Consider the following 15,907-nt stretch of genomic DNA (forward strand, 5'->3'; position numbering starts at 1 on the left):
CAACGAGAACTGAACTCCATGGTGATGCACAACAACAACAACAACCACAACGCATGAAATTCATCCAACAATATAATTTCTGCAATTCTCACGAACACTGTCTTTCGTGAGAGATAAACTGTCTGTTTAAATGACTACCTGTCAAACTCAATAACTGAAAAGCTGGAAGTATTTATTGGGCCATCAACGTAAAGCTTATGACAAGAATGCATGAACTGGATTAAATACCGAGTTCTAGTGGTAACGCCACAAAACAGTGATTAAATTCTACAAAAAGAGGAGCAACAGCAAGTATGTCCGATAAAAGTTTATACACAACAAATACAATGTATGCACAGCAAATATAACATAATTCTGGAGAAACCCGACCATCAGCTCACTCAATGAAACATTCAAGGGAAGCATTTTGCAGATGGTACAGTGCTATAAAAAGTTCAGATAACTTGGCCGTTAATCATACGCAATAAATTCCTTTACATTCCATCAAACTTCACTGGAGAGCAAGCTCTTCACAGTGACACCATGGATACAAGAGGCAGTCGCCTTAACGTACTGAATAAATTGTTCAACACGAGAGATTACAGATGTGTATGTGTGTATTTACATCTGTTTTTTTTATTTCAGAAAAAGTTTGCTTGATGCAAAACCCCTCTGCTTCCTGATTTTACTGAGTCTTATGTATAATATTTCTTTTTCGAAACCATCTGTACCCTTAAAACCTTTTGCTGCTGCTCTTCCTGCCACACATTGCTTTTTTCCCTGTGATCGATCCGAGAACTATCTTATTCGCCGTCCTCATCCAATCTCACGCACAAAATTCACAACGTATTTGTATCCCACCATCATCTCAGTTTATTTCCTCATAAACGCCATCATCAAGAAGCAGTCACTCCCTCCCTCTCAAAAGTCCTTAGAGAATGGCTTGCACGCATCCACCACCCGCCTATGGAAGGGGATAGAGTTAGTAGTGAGGGGGAAAGAAGACAAGGCAAGCATGGTGCAACGTTAGGCCCATGGAAATGAATTATGTACCGTACCATAATCAAAGTGAAACCACCACGGTCTTTCCAATCACAAGGTTGAAAAACAAGAGTCCAGATTGTTTTGAGTAGCGAACCAATGTGTTATAATCTGTGATCAATCTGCGTCAGCAGCCAGGTAGAGAAATGGGTGAAAACAGAACGTCGATAGTGGTATGCTAACCACCATAGAAAGCGAGAAGTTGACGTTTTGGACATTGGTCCACTGTCAGAGCAAAAGATCCTTCGGAAGTGAGGAACTCTTTTCGCTCCGATGAAGGGTTAACGCCCTTCTAACTAACCGCTAACCCCCGCCCCAACAGGGAAAATGGCCTTAAAATTCATTTTGTTGTTGTTTGAAGGGTTAACGCCCGAAAAGTTAGCTTCCCGCTTTCCACGGAGTTTAGGATACCTCGATCAACGTTCTGGTGATTGCATCCATTTCCCCACTGAGCATCACAATATAAAGGTGAATGAATGTATTACCCTTTCTGTTGGATATGTATCTGGATAGCACAAAATGTACAGTCACGTGAAAAAGTAAGTACACCCCACGTAAAATTTTGACTTTTTCAACATATTTCAACATACAGCTATTTGATCTTCATTTCAACAATATTGATAGAGAAAGGTGATATAATATAACAAATATCATGAAACATTTACATTTTGTAGTCCATTGTATAATTTAAATAAACATAAATGCAAATTTCGCATGTGGAAAAAGTAAGTACACCCCTACATTTATCACTACTTCAAATACCTAAAATTAGAATCAGGTGCACCAGCTCAGGTGTAAATGATAAGAACATCGTCAGAGAGGATCTTGGAGGTTATGTGAACCTGCCTTATTTAAACCTCAGATATTTAGTTTGGTTTGCTCTTTGTTGTTGAAGTGTGCGGCGCCACCATGCCTCGATCAAAAGAGCTATCTGAGGCCTTCAGAAAGAAGGTTATAGATGCCCACGAGTCTGGGAAGGGGTTTTAAAAAATCTCCAAACAATTTGAAATCAATCATTCGACTGTCCGGAAGATCATCTACAAGTGGAGAAGATTCCAAACAACTGCCAACTTGTTCAGGCCAGGCCGCCTCAGCAAGTTCAGCCCGAGAGCAGACCGCAAGATGCTGAAAGAAGTCTCTAAGAACCCCAGAATGTCATCACGGGACCTACAGGTAGCTCTTGCCACTGTTGATGTCAAAGTGCAAGAGTCTACCATTAGAAAGAGGCTGCACAAATTTGATCTGCATGGGAGGTGTGCCAGGAGGAAACCTTTGCTGTCCAGAAAGAGCATCAGGGCAAGACTAAAGTTTGCCAATGAACACCTAGGCAAAGAACACCTAGGCACTTCTGGAACAATGTGCTCTGGACAGATAAGTCAAAGGTAGAGCTATTTGGCCACAGTACCAGAAGACATGTTTGGCGAAAACCAAAGACAGCATTTGACCACAAGAACCTGATACCAACTGTAAAGCATGGTGGTGGAAATATTATGGTTTGGGGCAGCTTTGCTGCATCAGGGCCTGGGCAGCTCACCATCATAGAATCCACGATGAATTCTTCATTGTGCCAGAGGGTGCTTGAGGATAATATGAGGCCATCTGTTGGAAAGTTGAAGCCAACCGAAGGTGGACCTTGCAACATGACAATGACCCGAAACATACCAATAAATCCACCAAGGAATGGCTGAAAAGAAAGAAATGGAGGGTTCTGGAATGGCCAAGTCAATGCCCGGATCTAAATCTCATCGAGATGTTGTGGGGGGATTTGAAACGAGCTGTGCATGCAAGAAACCCCTCAAACATCGCATAGCTGAAAGAATTCTGCATGGAGGAGTGGGCAAAAATTTCTCGCAGTCAAAGTCAGAGACTGGTAGACAGTTATAAGAAACGCCTACTTGAGGTTGTTTCTGCCAAAGGGGGCAATACCACCTATTAGAGCCAAGGGTGTACTTACTTTTTCCACATGCCAAATTTGCATTTATGTTTATTTAAATTATACAATGGACTACAAAATGTAAATGTTTCATGATATTTGTTCTATTATATCACCTTTATCTATCAATATTGTTGAAATGAAGATCAAATATCTGTATGTTGAAATATGTTGAAAATGTCAAAACTTTACATGGGGTGTGCTTACTTTTTCACGTGACTGTATGTACTATATAAAGCAGCATATTGTTGCGTCGCCGGGGATTAAAACCCCCGGGTGACCCAAACGAGCTTCAACTCTGAGGCGTATTTCAAACTTGGTGGGATTATCTTTTCGCGCATGCGGGAAAGGGCCCGAAGCCTTATCTGATCAGACGGCCAGCACGCAGGGGTTATCCAATCCCCACAGACACAGAAACGAATATACAGGAATGACAAAGAAACGCAATAAGTAATGGGTTGAATAAAAGTAAATGCAATAACAATGAATGGTGAGGTAAAAACTAATATCCTAATGCGAGACGTCTCCAATCCGACTCATATGCAGACAGGGGGGGGAAATAAAATAAAATAAATAATGGCCTTTTGTATCGTGCCGGCATTTATCTCTCTCAATAAGGTCATGGAATGAAATGGCAGTTCTAGGTGGCCTGAAACCGTTCACGCGGGAACCACTCCAACAATGGCGTAGAGTCGCTCTCGGCAGCGCCACGTACATGAGGTAATTCGGGCGGGTGCTCCTCCTTCGCTCCCCACATGGTCCGAAGCGCCAAGAGCCCCACAAACTATCGGCCCCACCTTCTCCTCACGGTCAAACTGAAAGCCGGCCACGAAGGCTAACACTGCTCTTTCTCAGCACCAGTGCACTGAACCAGAACAGCCACAGCCGAACGACCCGAAGTACAAAAAACGACCGTCAGACATGAAGCCAGGACCATAAGAAAGATAGATGTGCTTCTTCTTCTTCTTCCTTTCTCGTCAAAGCTCACAAAACCACGACTCAGCCAAACAAGGAACTCATTTTGCAATAAATGTTCGTTTCCCATAAATCGTACACTTTCAAAAATCCAATCTCACCCCTCCCCTCCAAATCTTCCCCATAACCCCTCCCCTCCAAATCTTCCCCATCACCCCTCCCCTCCAAATCTTCCCCATCACCCATCCCTTTCAAATCTCCCCCCTTGCCCCCTCCCTCCTAAACTACCCCCTCACCCCTCCCCGCCAAGACGCCCCCTCGCCCCTCCCCTCCTAGACTCCTGCCTCACCCCTCCCCTCCAAATCTCCCCCATATCCCATCCCTTTCAAATCCCTCCCCTTGTCCCTTCCCTCCCAAACTCCCCCCTCACCCCTCCCCTTCAAATCTCCCCACCCTCATTGCTTCTCAATTTCCCCCCTCTTACTCCCCCTCCTCAAAGCGTCCTCCCCGCTTCTTCCCCCTTAAAACTCTCACCTCCATCTCCCCCAACCTTCTGCCTCGCTCTTCCCCCTCCTCAAATAACACCTCATTGTGGCTCACCCAATCACCATCAAACCTTTTGTCCGCCCCATCCTTCCCTTTCTCCGAGCTATTCTGAAATCTCTGACACACCTTCAACAGCTCTCCCTATCTCTTCCACCTCTTCCACATCTTACCCTACCCCTCCTCCCCCCTGTTCTGTATCTGATGCTCCCCCTTCCTCTTCATTAACGGTATGGACCTCAAACATCCGGGGCCTTCGTTCAAACTTAACTGATCTCTCCATACAGGTTGCTTCTGTCAAACCAGACGTGATCTGCTTAACAGAAACTTTCCTCCTTTATGATGTCTCTGATTCCATAGTATCTCTCCCGGGCTACTCCCTCCTCCGGTATGATAGACCTGAGCCTCGTCCTGGAGGCGGGGTTGCTATCTTTATCAAAAACTCTCTTCCTCACTCGCCCTGCACTGCACTCTCTCCACCTCACCCCCAGGAATACCTCTGGCTACGGCTTCCCCTTCGCTCCCACCTCTTGTTCATATGTGTGTTGTACCGTCCACCAAACAGTGATGACTCCATCTACATCTCGCTGTCTGATGATATGGACCAACTTCTATCTACTCATCCCAACTCTCTCTTCCTCATATGTGGTGATTTCAATTGTCACCATGCCAGTTGGCTGGGTGTGGGTACCTCTCTCACCAGCCATGGCTCTTCAGCAAAGGACTTCTGCGACTCACTGGGACTGACACAATCTGTCAATTTCCCGACCCGGATCTCAGTCAACGGAACATCTTCTCTTCTGGACTTGGTTATGACTAACTTCCCTGAAAATGTCTGCTGCTCTTCTTCTGCTCCGATCGGATCATCTGATCATGTCCTTGTTAAAGTGGACATCTCTCTGACCATCCTCAGGGAGCCTGCTCAGCGTCGACGAGTCTGGCATTTCACTCAGGCCAACTGGCACGGTCTTCAAGCAGCCATCAATCATCTGGACTGGTCTCCCATCTCTACCACCTCTGACATCAACTCATCCTGGGAATTCTTCCAAAGTAAATTGCTCTCTCTCATGCACAGATTTATCCCATCTCGTCTTCAGTTGTCATACCCTTCCTCCCGTCCATGGTACACGGAATCTTGTGGTGAGGCTGTTGCCCAGAAACAACTTGCCTTCGTCTCCTGGAAAGCAAATCCAACGGAAGGAAATCTCATTTCCTTTCACAAAGCCCGAAACAAGTGTGTGTCCACCCTCAGGAGAGCCAGGAAACAATATCTCTCCGTTCTCAAGACCGAACTCTCTTATCTGTCTCCCTCTTCCAAATCCTGGTGGCGTCTGGTCAAATCCGTTTCTGGTGTTTGTTCCCCCTCCATCCCCTCCCTTACCTCAAACGGCTACACAGCTGACTCCGCACGTGAAAAAGCTGAATGCCTCAACTCTGTGTTTGCCTCTAAATCTTGTGTCCCAAACCCATCCCTCTCTGTACCCACCATACCCAGTCGTACCCTGCTGCTCCTGGACTCCGTGTCCTTTCCTCCTGACAAGGTGGAAAAGTTTCTGTCAACCCTCGACTCTGATTCTGCAACTGGACCCGACGGCATCAGCCCACGGGTCCTAAAATCCTGCTCTGCTGCTCTATCTCACCCTCTCTCTGTTCTCTTCACCCTCTCTTTTGCTCAAGGTCAACTGCCATCTGCTTGGAAATCAGCCAACATCACCGCTTTGCACAAAAAAGGTGCAAAAACAGATCCTAGCAACTACAGACCAATCAGCCTTCTCCCAATTATCAGCAAAGTCATGGAATCCATCATTGCTTCGGATATGAAATCTTTCCTCTTCTCCAATGGCTTGATCTCTGATCATCAATTTGGTTTCAGACCAGGTCACTCTACTCTGGACATGCTGCTTCTGCTGTCTCAACAATGGATGGAGGTCCTCAATGCCAAACAGGAAATTAGAGCCGTCTCCCTCGACATATCACGTGCCTTCGACACGGTCTGGCACCCCGCTCTGCTCACCAAACTCTCCTCCTTTGGTATCCATGGAAATCTCCACGCATGGCTGGCGGACTTCCTCTCTAGTCGTCGTCAACGTGTGGCCCTGAATGGGTTTCTCTCATCTCCTCTTCCTGTTCAGGCTGGAGTTCCCCAAGGCAGTGTTCTGGGCCCCGTGCTTTTTCTGGTCTTCATCAATGATCTCTCTGACTCTCTCGAAAATCCTCTCTATCTCTTTGCTGATGACTCCACTCTCTGCCGCTCCATTCCTCTTCCCTCAGATCGGCAGTCTGCTGCCTCCTCACTCTCTGAAGACCTGGACAAAATCACAGACTGGTCAAACAAGTGGAACATGTCTTTCAATCCTGACAAATCTCACACTCTTACTATGTCTCTCCGAAAAGATCGACTGGACAACCCTCCCATCTACTTTCTCAACAATCCTCTCCAAGAAGTTCTGTCGCTCAAGATTTTGGGTCTCACTATCTGCCATGATCTTTCTTGGGAAAACCACATTTCCAAGCTGGCCTCCAAAGCCAGTCGCCGACTGGGCATCCTCCGTCGTGCGAAGTCCTTCCTCGGCACACCTGAGCTCCTCACCACATACAAGGCTTTCATCCGCAGCTCAATGGAATACTGTTCTCCCCTATGGGCCGGTGCTCCTGCCTCACACCTAGCTCGGCTTCACGCTGTTGAAACCAAAGCTTTCAGAATTATTGGAATCTCCCGCGATGAAGCTATCTCTGAGGGCCTTTCACTCACTCACCGCAGGCAGGTAGGTGGTCTTTCTGTCTTCTACCGACTCCTCTCCGGCCTTGCACCCCCAGCTCTCTCTGTGCTCTGTCCCCCAAATATTCCTACAGGTCGCACAAGATCTGCCAGCAACCCTCTGATGGTTAAACTGCCGAAATCTCGGCTCTCTGCTCACCTTCACTCTTTCATTCCTCTTTTCTCCCGCCTCTGGAACAAACTCCCTCACTCCCTTCAATCCCACTCCTCCCTCCAGGTCTTTAAAACAGCTGTTCACCACCATCTCTTATCTTCCCCCATCCAAAACCTTGATCTTTTCTACCCCCGCTAATTCACCCCAGATCCACCTTGTTTGAAATTCCAACTTCTTTCCTGGAAGTCCTGGCAGTGTCCATATGTTTTATACCTCTCCCACCGCCCCCTTCCCATGCCCCCCCCCCCCCAAAGCCCTCGCCCTCTCTCAGATCTCTCGATGTCTCCATGTCTCTCGGTCCCTGCTCTCAAATGTTGTGTTTGTGTCCTTCCCCCTCTCTCCCCATCTTGTCTACCGCTCCCGATGTTATATGTTTTATGTGTCGGTTTGTCTTTCTGTGTGATTAATGTTCGCTCTTTCACGAGCCTCGATCTTGTATACAAAAAAAAAAAAACAAAAAAAAAAAAAACAACAATGGCTAGCACCCTGCTCGAGGCCATGGGCAAAATCGTTTTTTTTTTTGTTTTTTTTTTGTATACAAGATCGAGGCTCGTGAAAGAGCTAACATTAATCACACAAAAAGTCAAACCGACACATAAAACATATAATAAGGGGAGCGGTAGACAAGATGGGGAGAGAGGGGGAAGGACACAAACACAACATTTGAGAGCAGGGACATCGAGAGATCTGTGGGAGGGAGAGGGCCTGGGGGGAGGAGGCATGGGAAGGGGGGGAGGGTGGGAGAGGTATAAAACATATGGACACTGCAAAGACTTCCAGGAAAGAAGTTGGAATTTCAAAAAAAGTGGATCTGGGGTGAATTAGCAGGGGTAGAAAGGATCAAGGTTTTGGATGGGGGAAGATAAGAGATGGTGGTGAACTGTTTTAAAGACCTGGAGGGAGGAGTGGGATTGAAGGGAGTGAGGGAGTTTGTTCCAGAGGTGGGAGAAAAGAGGAATGAAAGAGTGAAGGTGAGCAGAGAGTCTAGATTTTGGCAGTTTAACCATAAGAGGGTTGCTGGCAGATCTTGTGCGACCTGCAGGAATATTTGGGGGACAAAGCATCGAGAGAGCTGGGGGAGCAAGGCTGGAGAGGAGTCGGTAGAAGACAGAAAGTCCACCTACCTGCCTGCAGTGAGTGAGTGAAAGGCCCTCAGAGTTATCTTCATCGCGGGAGATTCCAATTATTCTGAAAGCTTTGGTTTCAACAGCGTGAAGCCGGTTTCTTTGGTTTCAACAGCGTGAACCAGCACGAACAAAGGAAAATGGCGCCCTTCTTGTTTGTGCAAAGAGACCGAGTCAGAGCCACAGACTCCTTCTCCTCCTTCCTTCCTTCCACGATCGCACACGAGCCAAGAACCGCCAGGCCAGGGACAAAAAGCGACCGCCTTCCCTGAGAGCCAGCATGAGAGCCTACCTCTTTTCACCAGTGTCCCAAAAAGGCCAGCCCTCCAGTCCTTCCTTCCAACAGCACAACAGTCCTTCCAACAGGCGCAAACCAAAGATCGCCAACCTTCCTCCTCAAGCAAAAACCACGGAGCACCCGATTCTTTTGTCCAACTCTCCTTTTTACGATCCCGAACTTTCTCGCTCTCTCACGTCATGCCGTCCAAACACCGAGCATGTTTGTGTCCACCAGTGCGTATGAATTCAAGAACGAAGATCCTGCAGGTTTGCTACCTTGGTGTTGTCGACAACATATTTGACAAACCCCCGCAGAAAGAAAAAAAAAATCAAGGAGGGTTACGTCTGGTGATAGTGGGGGCCAGATGGTTGGTCCATCTCGGCCAATCCAGCGACCTGGAAATTTTTCATTCAGGACGGCTCGAATGACTAAGGCCTAATGAAGGGGAGAGCCGTCCTTTTGAAAAATTATATCGGGTTACAGGTCTTCCATCTATGGGAAAGTGAATCCTTCCAAAATGTTCATGTAAATTGTCGAGGTCACTGTGTCCTCCACAAAGAAAAACGGACCTACCTAGCGGTGATGGAGAAGGCCACCCCACACATTGATCTTTTGACTGTCATGTGTGTGGTCAATGACCATGTGGGGGTTTTCAGATCCCCAGATTCTCACATTGTGCCAGCTGACCTTCCCCGATACAGGAAAGGAAGCTTTGTCTGTGAACACTACCTTTTTCAGGTATTTTTCGTAATCCTCTATGTAACTGAGCATTTCCAAGGCAAACGCCTTGCATTTGGGTCCATCATTTGGTTTGGGTTCCTGCAGAATCTGCACCATAATCGGCATAAAGCTTCAGTCTTTTATGTAAAATCCTGTGCACAGTGGTGGTTGTTAGTTCCAGTTCTCAGGATGTGCGTCTGATTGATTTTCTGGGACTTTGTTGAAAATATTCACGCACTCGTCTGCGTCTGCTGTACTTGTGCTTGGTCGACCAGTACTTTTCCGTTTGTTTCTGACAACTTCCAGTCTGGTTACATCACTTGTACAACTCTCTGATACTAGTCCGCAATAGCGGATTCCTTCCATACCTTGTATGGAAATTACGCTGAACTTACATGTCAGATCTCGGCTCGCTTTCTCCTAATGGAGTCGCCATTTTATTTTGCATGAAACCACAGGACTTGAAAATAAAGAAACCTTTGAGTTTCTGTATCATATAAAACAAAGGGTATTGTATAATTTGTGGTACTAAATATATTAACACCCAAAATTGTCCAGGTCTTTTTAGAACACTATGTCAAATGCAGACCTCAAGGGTCTGACATCTTGTGCATCTCGGTGACCACATCGGCACTTTAAGTGAACAAAAGGAACACTAAATGTCTGCCCGGCAGCCATGACTTCTGTCATCAGGTCGGGAATGTCTATCCAGGGTCCATTTTCCAACTTTGAACATGACACCATCGATGTATTGGCAGGTGGTTGTGCAATGCTTTTAAAATGTCGATAAAACTTTCTGACCCCTTAACTGAAATAAACAGCCGCTGATTTTCTCTATTGAGACCACAGCAGTCAACAATGGCACAGAGTAATGCCATTCTGAATGCTCGACATTTGAGATAAAATGGCCACCCAGAAATTGGCCCTCACAAAAATAATAATAATAATAATAATAATAATAATAATGATAATTGAGGTCAGGAATTATTGGGGTAGGTTGGGTTACCGTAAACTCAACATTGCTTTTTTTAGGCCTAACGAGGGATGACGAGTGAGCTTACGCTGCCATGTCTCGTGTTTCAGGGTGGGTTCCGGGATTCTCCAGCAAGCTTTGTAGAATTTCTGTCCCCCCTTCTCTCACAAGCAAAGGACAGTAACGGGAAGCTGGAAAAGAATATCAGGGCAAGAAAAGAGAGACAAAAATAAATTCAGTTGTTGACATGAATCATGCCACCTTGGATTGATATATAACTTTTATCACAAACTTTATGGATAAAGCTACAACCACGCATTTGAAAGGGTATTTAGGATTGTGCCCTCTGCATTCGATGCATCAAATGTTGGACATAATGGAACAGAAGGATATCTGTTTATCCAGTAGGGGGACATTGTATGACAAATCACTTGTGAAAGAGGAAAGCAGAAATCTTCACATTATTTTTTTTAACGATATAACACATAGGGAATTGGCTCCTTTTTGTATGAAGATTGAAGCATGATCATTTTCACTGGCAATGAGCATAACTACAGGATGTAGCGATAGACAATGATAGTTTGTAAAAAAAAGAAAAAAGAAAAAAAGAAAAAAAAGACCAACAAAGCTTCACAAATCTACCATATAAAACAGTGTGTGTTTGTACATTTATATAGATGTCTGTACCCCCTCATAAGGACCAACCTGATGCCCATGTACCATGTTCATAAAAATCATGGAGTTGTAGGAATTCGAGAAAATGTGATATTGAAAGAGAGGATGGGTTCGATTTAAGAGAGAATACAAGGTTGTGAAATGCTCAGCATAACTAAACGTTTTTCCCATAAATATGCAAAACTGGATTACAAGGTTAATATGGCTGTGAAGGAACTGCGCTCCAACGCGAGTCGAAAGAATTGACGCGACCAAAGACGGAATTCGTCCGAGTTGCTTTATTGAAACAAAACAGCTCAGGTATTCTGACAAGCCCGTTTTTCGGGCAACAATATATATACACATTTATGTCGGGAAGTTTGCCCGGCAAAAGCTATACCGGGCATGCCCGGGTATCAAGGGCGAGCCTTGGAAAGGCGAGTCTGGACCTGCCCGGGTGTGTTTGGCTGCGGCCTGGCAAGTCGAGGCTGGGCGTGCCCGGGCGCTCTGGGCGAGCACTGGAAAGGCGATAGCGGGCATGCCCGGACGCTCTGGGCGAGCCCTGGAAAGGCGATAGCGGGCATGCCCGGACGCTCTGGGCGAGCCCTGGAAAGGCGATAGCGGGCATGCCCGGACGCTCTGGGCGAGCCCTGGAAAGGCGATAGCGGGCATGCCCGGACGCTCTGGGCGAGCCCTGGAAAGGCGAGAGCGGGCATGCCCGGGAAAGACGAGACCGGGCGTGCCCGGGAGGTTCGGGCGTGCCCGGGAACAGTGAGTCCGGGCATGCCCGGGAGAGGCGCGTCTGGCCGTGTTCTGGCGGGTGCAAGGCGATTGTGTGCATCCAGCGGTAACCGCTACACACGCCCCTCCAGAATCGACCTGCACCGGCAGGGTCAATTTAAGGGGGGTCCGGATGACCCGGCCGAAGCGACCCCTGGAGAGTCGTGGGGAGGGGTCTGACGTGGTGGTGGGTGGTCGAGCGGGGGGAACTGTGGACGGGGGGCGGCCTCGCCGCGGAGGAAGGGCCAACCGTGGTGGTCGGTCGACGTCCATGTGCGCCGGTTTGAGGCGGTCCACAGAAATCCGGTCCGGCCGGCCGCCGAAGTCGACGATGAAAGACTTGTCGCCCCGTCGCAGGACCCGGAAGGGCCCATCGTACGGCGGCCGGAGTGGCCCCCGGTGCGCGTCATGACGCACAAAGACGTACTCCGCTGTGCGAAGCGCCGGGGGGACGTAGGACTGGGGGCCACCGTGGCGGGACGTCGGCACGGGGGCAAATCGTCGGGCGGCCTCCTGGAGGTCCGAGCGCTGGCGAGCGGCGGACCAGGGACTGGTAGCGTCAGGCACGAATTCGCCCGGGACGCGGAGTGGCTGGCCGTAGACGAGCTCGGCGGCGGACGCCTGGAGGTCTTCCTTGGGGGCCGTGCGAAGGCCCAAAAGGACCCACGGCAGCCGGTCGGCCCAACCGTCGTCCTGAAGGCCGGCCATGAGTGCGGCCTTCATGGAGCGGTGAAACCGCTCGCACAACCCATTGGCTTGGGGGTGGTAGGCCGTGGTGCGGTGCAGCGTGACCCCCAACGAACGGGCGACCGCGCCCCAAAGCTCAGACGTGAACTGTGGGCCGCGGTCGGACGAGATGTCCGCTGGTGCGCCGAAGCGCGCGACCCAGGTGGCGATGAACGCCTGCGCCACGTCGGCGGTGGTGGTGGAGGTGAGGGGCACGGCCTCCGGCCACCTGGTGGTCCTGTCCACCATGGTGAGCAGGTGGGTGAACCCCCGCGAGGGGGGCAGGGGACCCACCAGGTCCACGTGGACGTGGTCGAAACGCCGTTCAGGCACGGCGAAAGGTGCCAGCGGGGCCTGGGTGTGGCGGTGGACCTTGGCTCGCTGGCAGGCCGTGCAGGCGTTGGCCCAGTCGCGGATGTTTCGTCGAAGGCCGTGCCAGACGAAACGCGCCGACACCAGCTTCTGAGAAGCTTTCCGGCCCGGGTGAGAAAGGCCGTGGATGGAGGCGAAGATGCGGCGCTGCCAGGAAACGGGCACGATGGGGCGAGGCTGGCCCTGGGAGACGTCGCAGAGCAGGACGGTGCCCGCGAAGGGGATGTCGGCCAGGCGGAGGCCCGTGTCCGCCACGCGGAGTGCCTGCACCGAGGCGTCGGTGGTCTGGTCGGCCGCCATGAGCGTGAAGTCCACGCCGAGGTGGACCGCGTTCGCGCTGGCCCGCGAAAGGCAGTCGGCCACGGCGTTGTCTTTGCCGGCGACGTGCTGGATGTCCGTGGTGAACTCCGACACGGCGGAGAGGTGGCGCTGCTGGCGGGCCGACCACGGCTCCGTGACCTTAGCCATTGCGTAGACCAACGGCTTGTGGTCGATGAAAGCCGTGAACGGGCGGCCCTCCAGGAGGTGTCGGAAATGGCGAACGGCCAGGAATAGCCCGAGCAGCTCGCGGTCGAACGTGCTGTAGTTTAACTCGTTCGGCCGGAGTTGCCGGCTGAAAAAAGCGAGTGGCTGCCAAACCCCGTCCACCCATTGCTCATGGACGGCGCCCACCGCGTAGTTGGAGGCGTCCGTAGTGAGGGCGATGGGCGCGTTGAGCACCGGGTGAGCCAGCAGCGTTGCGTCGGCGAGGGCCCGTTTGGCACTGGCGAAGGCCGCGTCCATGGCCGCGGACCAAACAATGTCATGCTTGGCCGGCTTGCCCCGGAGGGCCTCGTAAAGGGGCTGCATGAGCTGAGCAGCGCGGGGCACGAATCGGTGATAAAAATTCACCATGCCGAGGAACTCTTGGAGGGCCTTGATGGAACGGGGACGCGGGAACGTGGTGATGGCCTCGACCTTGGTCGGCAGCGGCACGGCCCCGGTCTTGGTGATGCGGTGGCCCAAAAAGTCAACGGTCGTCGCGCCGAAGTGGCATTTGACCGGGTTGACAATTAAGCCGTGCTCGCTGAGGCGACCGAACAGTGTTCGGAGGTGGAGGAGGTGCTCGGCGCGGGACGTGCTGGCGACGAGGATGTCGTCCAGATAGACGAAAAGAAACGGCAGGTCGCGCAGCACGCCGTCCATCAAGCGCTGGAACGCCTGGGCCGCGTTCTTGAGGCCAAACGGCATCCGCAAAAATTCGAACAGGCCGAACGGCGTGATGACGGCCGTCTTCGGGACGTCGGCCGCCCGGACAGGTACCTAGTGGTAGCCCCGTATCAGGTCAATTTTCGAAAAGATGACCCGTCCCGCCAAACGGGCGGAAAAGTCCTGAATATGCGGGATCGGGTACCTGTCGGGGGTGGTAGCGTCATTGAGACGGCGGTAGTCGCCACACGGGCGCCATCCACCCCCCGGCTTTGGCACGATGTGCAGTGGCGAGGCCCACGCGCTATCGGAGCGCCGCACGATGCCGAGGTGCTCCAACGCGTCAAATTCGGCCTTTGCCACGGCGAGCTTGGCTGGGTTGAGGCGGCGGGCCCTGGCGTAGACCGGCGGGCCCGTAGTGGGTATGTGGTGCTCGATCCCGTGCCGCACCGCGACGGCCGAAAACGTCGGCCGCGTGAGGGCCGGGAATTCCACGAGCAGGCGAGCGAACTCTTTCGTTGCCGGGAGGGCGCACGCCAGTTCGGTCGGCGCGGAGCTGCTCATTGTGCATGCCAGGGAGCTGAAGGTCTCGGCGTGGACAAGGCGACGTCGTTTGACGTCGACCAGCAGCCCGTGCGCGCAGAGGAAGTCGGCGCCCAGCAAAGCCACGGGGACGCTGGCGGTAACAAAAGTCCATTGAAAGCGCTGGCTGCCGAAGCAGAGGGTGACGACGCGTGGGCTGAAAGTGCGTATGGCCGAGCCATTAGCAGCGACCAAAGAGGGGCCGCAAACTGCGTCCAGCCTGTCCTGCTCGGAGGCAGGTATGACGCTCAGTTGGGCGCCGGTGTCGCACAGGAAACGCCGTCCAGACGCTTTGTCCCGAATAAACAGCAAGTTGCCCGAGTGGCCGGCGCTCATGGCTGGGAATGAACGCCGGCCCGGCCGTTTCCCGACCTGCCGAAAGTGCACGGGGGCCGGCACGTCCGAGCCTTGTGTCCGAACCTGGCGTGGTAATAACACCACGCCCGGTCAGGTGGAGGCCCCGGCCGTCGTGTCGGAAGCGGGCGGTGCGGCGTGGCGGCCGCCAGTTGCACCGGCAGTTCGGCCTCCAACCGCGCAGGGTGCTCGGGCGTCGCCTCGGACGGCGGCAGGCTCCAGGTAACCGCGCCGATGTGCTGGCCCGCCGAGGAGATCTTATCGGCTTCCCTGGCGAGGGCGCGGGAATCCGTGATCAACGTGCCAGCCAGGGCGAGGCGTACCGGGTTAGGCAGCTGACGGAGGAACAGCTCCCGGAACAGGAATGCCGGAGAGTGCTCGCCGAGCAACGAGAGCATATAGTCCATGCGCTCGGACGGGCGCGTGTCGCCGAGCTCGGGCAGGTCAAGCAGGCGCCGTGCGCGTGCTGCCGGTGAGAGGGCGAAAGCGCCGAGGAGGAGCGTCTTCAGCGCGTCGTATTTGTCAGCAGCCGGCGGGTGCTGGAGGAGGCTCAAGGCGCGGGCCGCGGTGGCGGGACCGAGCGCCGCCACAACATGGTGGAAGCGGGTGTCGTCCGCGGTGATGCCTCGCAGGGCGAACTGGGAGTCCACCTGGGCGAACCAAACAGCCGCGTGAGCCTCCCAGAAGGTAGGCAGTTTAAGCGTCACTGCCGTATCCATGTCGGTAGGTCACCAATGAAGGAACTGCGCTCCAACGCGAGTCGAAAGAATTGACGCGACCAAAGACGGAATTCGTCCGAGTTGCTTTATT

General features: G+C 51.7%; 1 protein-coding gene across 2 annotated transcripts in view; it reads right to left on the bottom strand.

Moving 5' to 3' along the window:
* Positions 1 to 292: 292 nt before the first annotated feature.
* Positions 293 to 15,907, bottom strand: part of ZER1 (zyg-11 related cell cycle regulator) — a 79,918-nt gene continuing 64,303 nt past the window's right edge. For both annotated transcript variants that reach the window (XM_068102856.2, XM_068102855.2), the window contains exons 16-17: positions 10,530 to 10,632; positions 293 to 943 (exon numbers count right to left, since the gene is read on the bottom strand). In XM_068102856.2, the coding sequence (XP_067958957.1) occupies positions 901 to 943; positions 10,530 to 10,632 (146 nt within the window). In that variant the 3' untranslated portion in view covers positions 293 to 900. The remainder of the gene's footprint in view (positions 944 to 10,529; positions 10,633 to 15,907) is intronic.

This window comes from Myxine glutinosa, chromosome 3 (assembly GCF_964187855.1).
Source record: "Myxine glutinosa chromosome 3, kmMyxGlut1.1, whole genome shotgun sequence".
NCBI classification, from domain to species: domain Eukaryota; kingdom Metazoa; phylum Chordata; class Myxini; order Myxiniformes; family Myxinidae; genus Myxine; species Myxine glutinosa.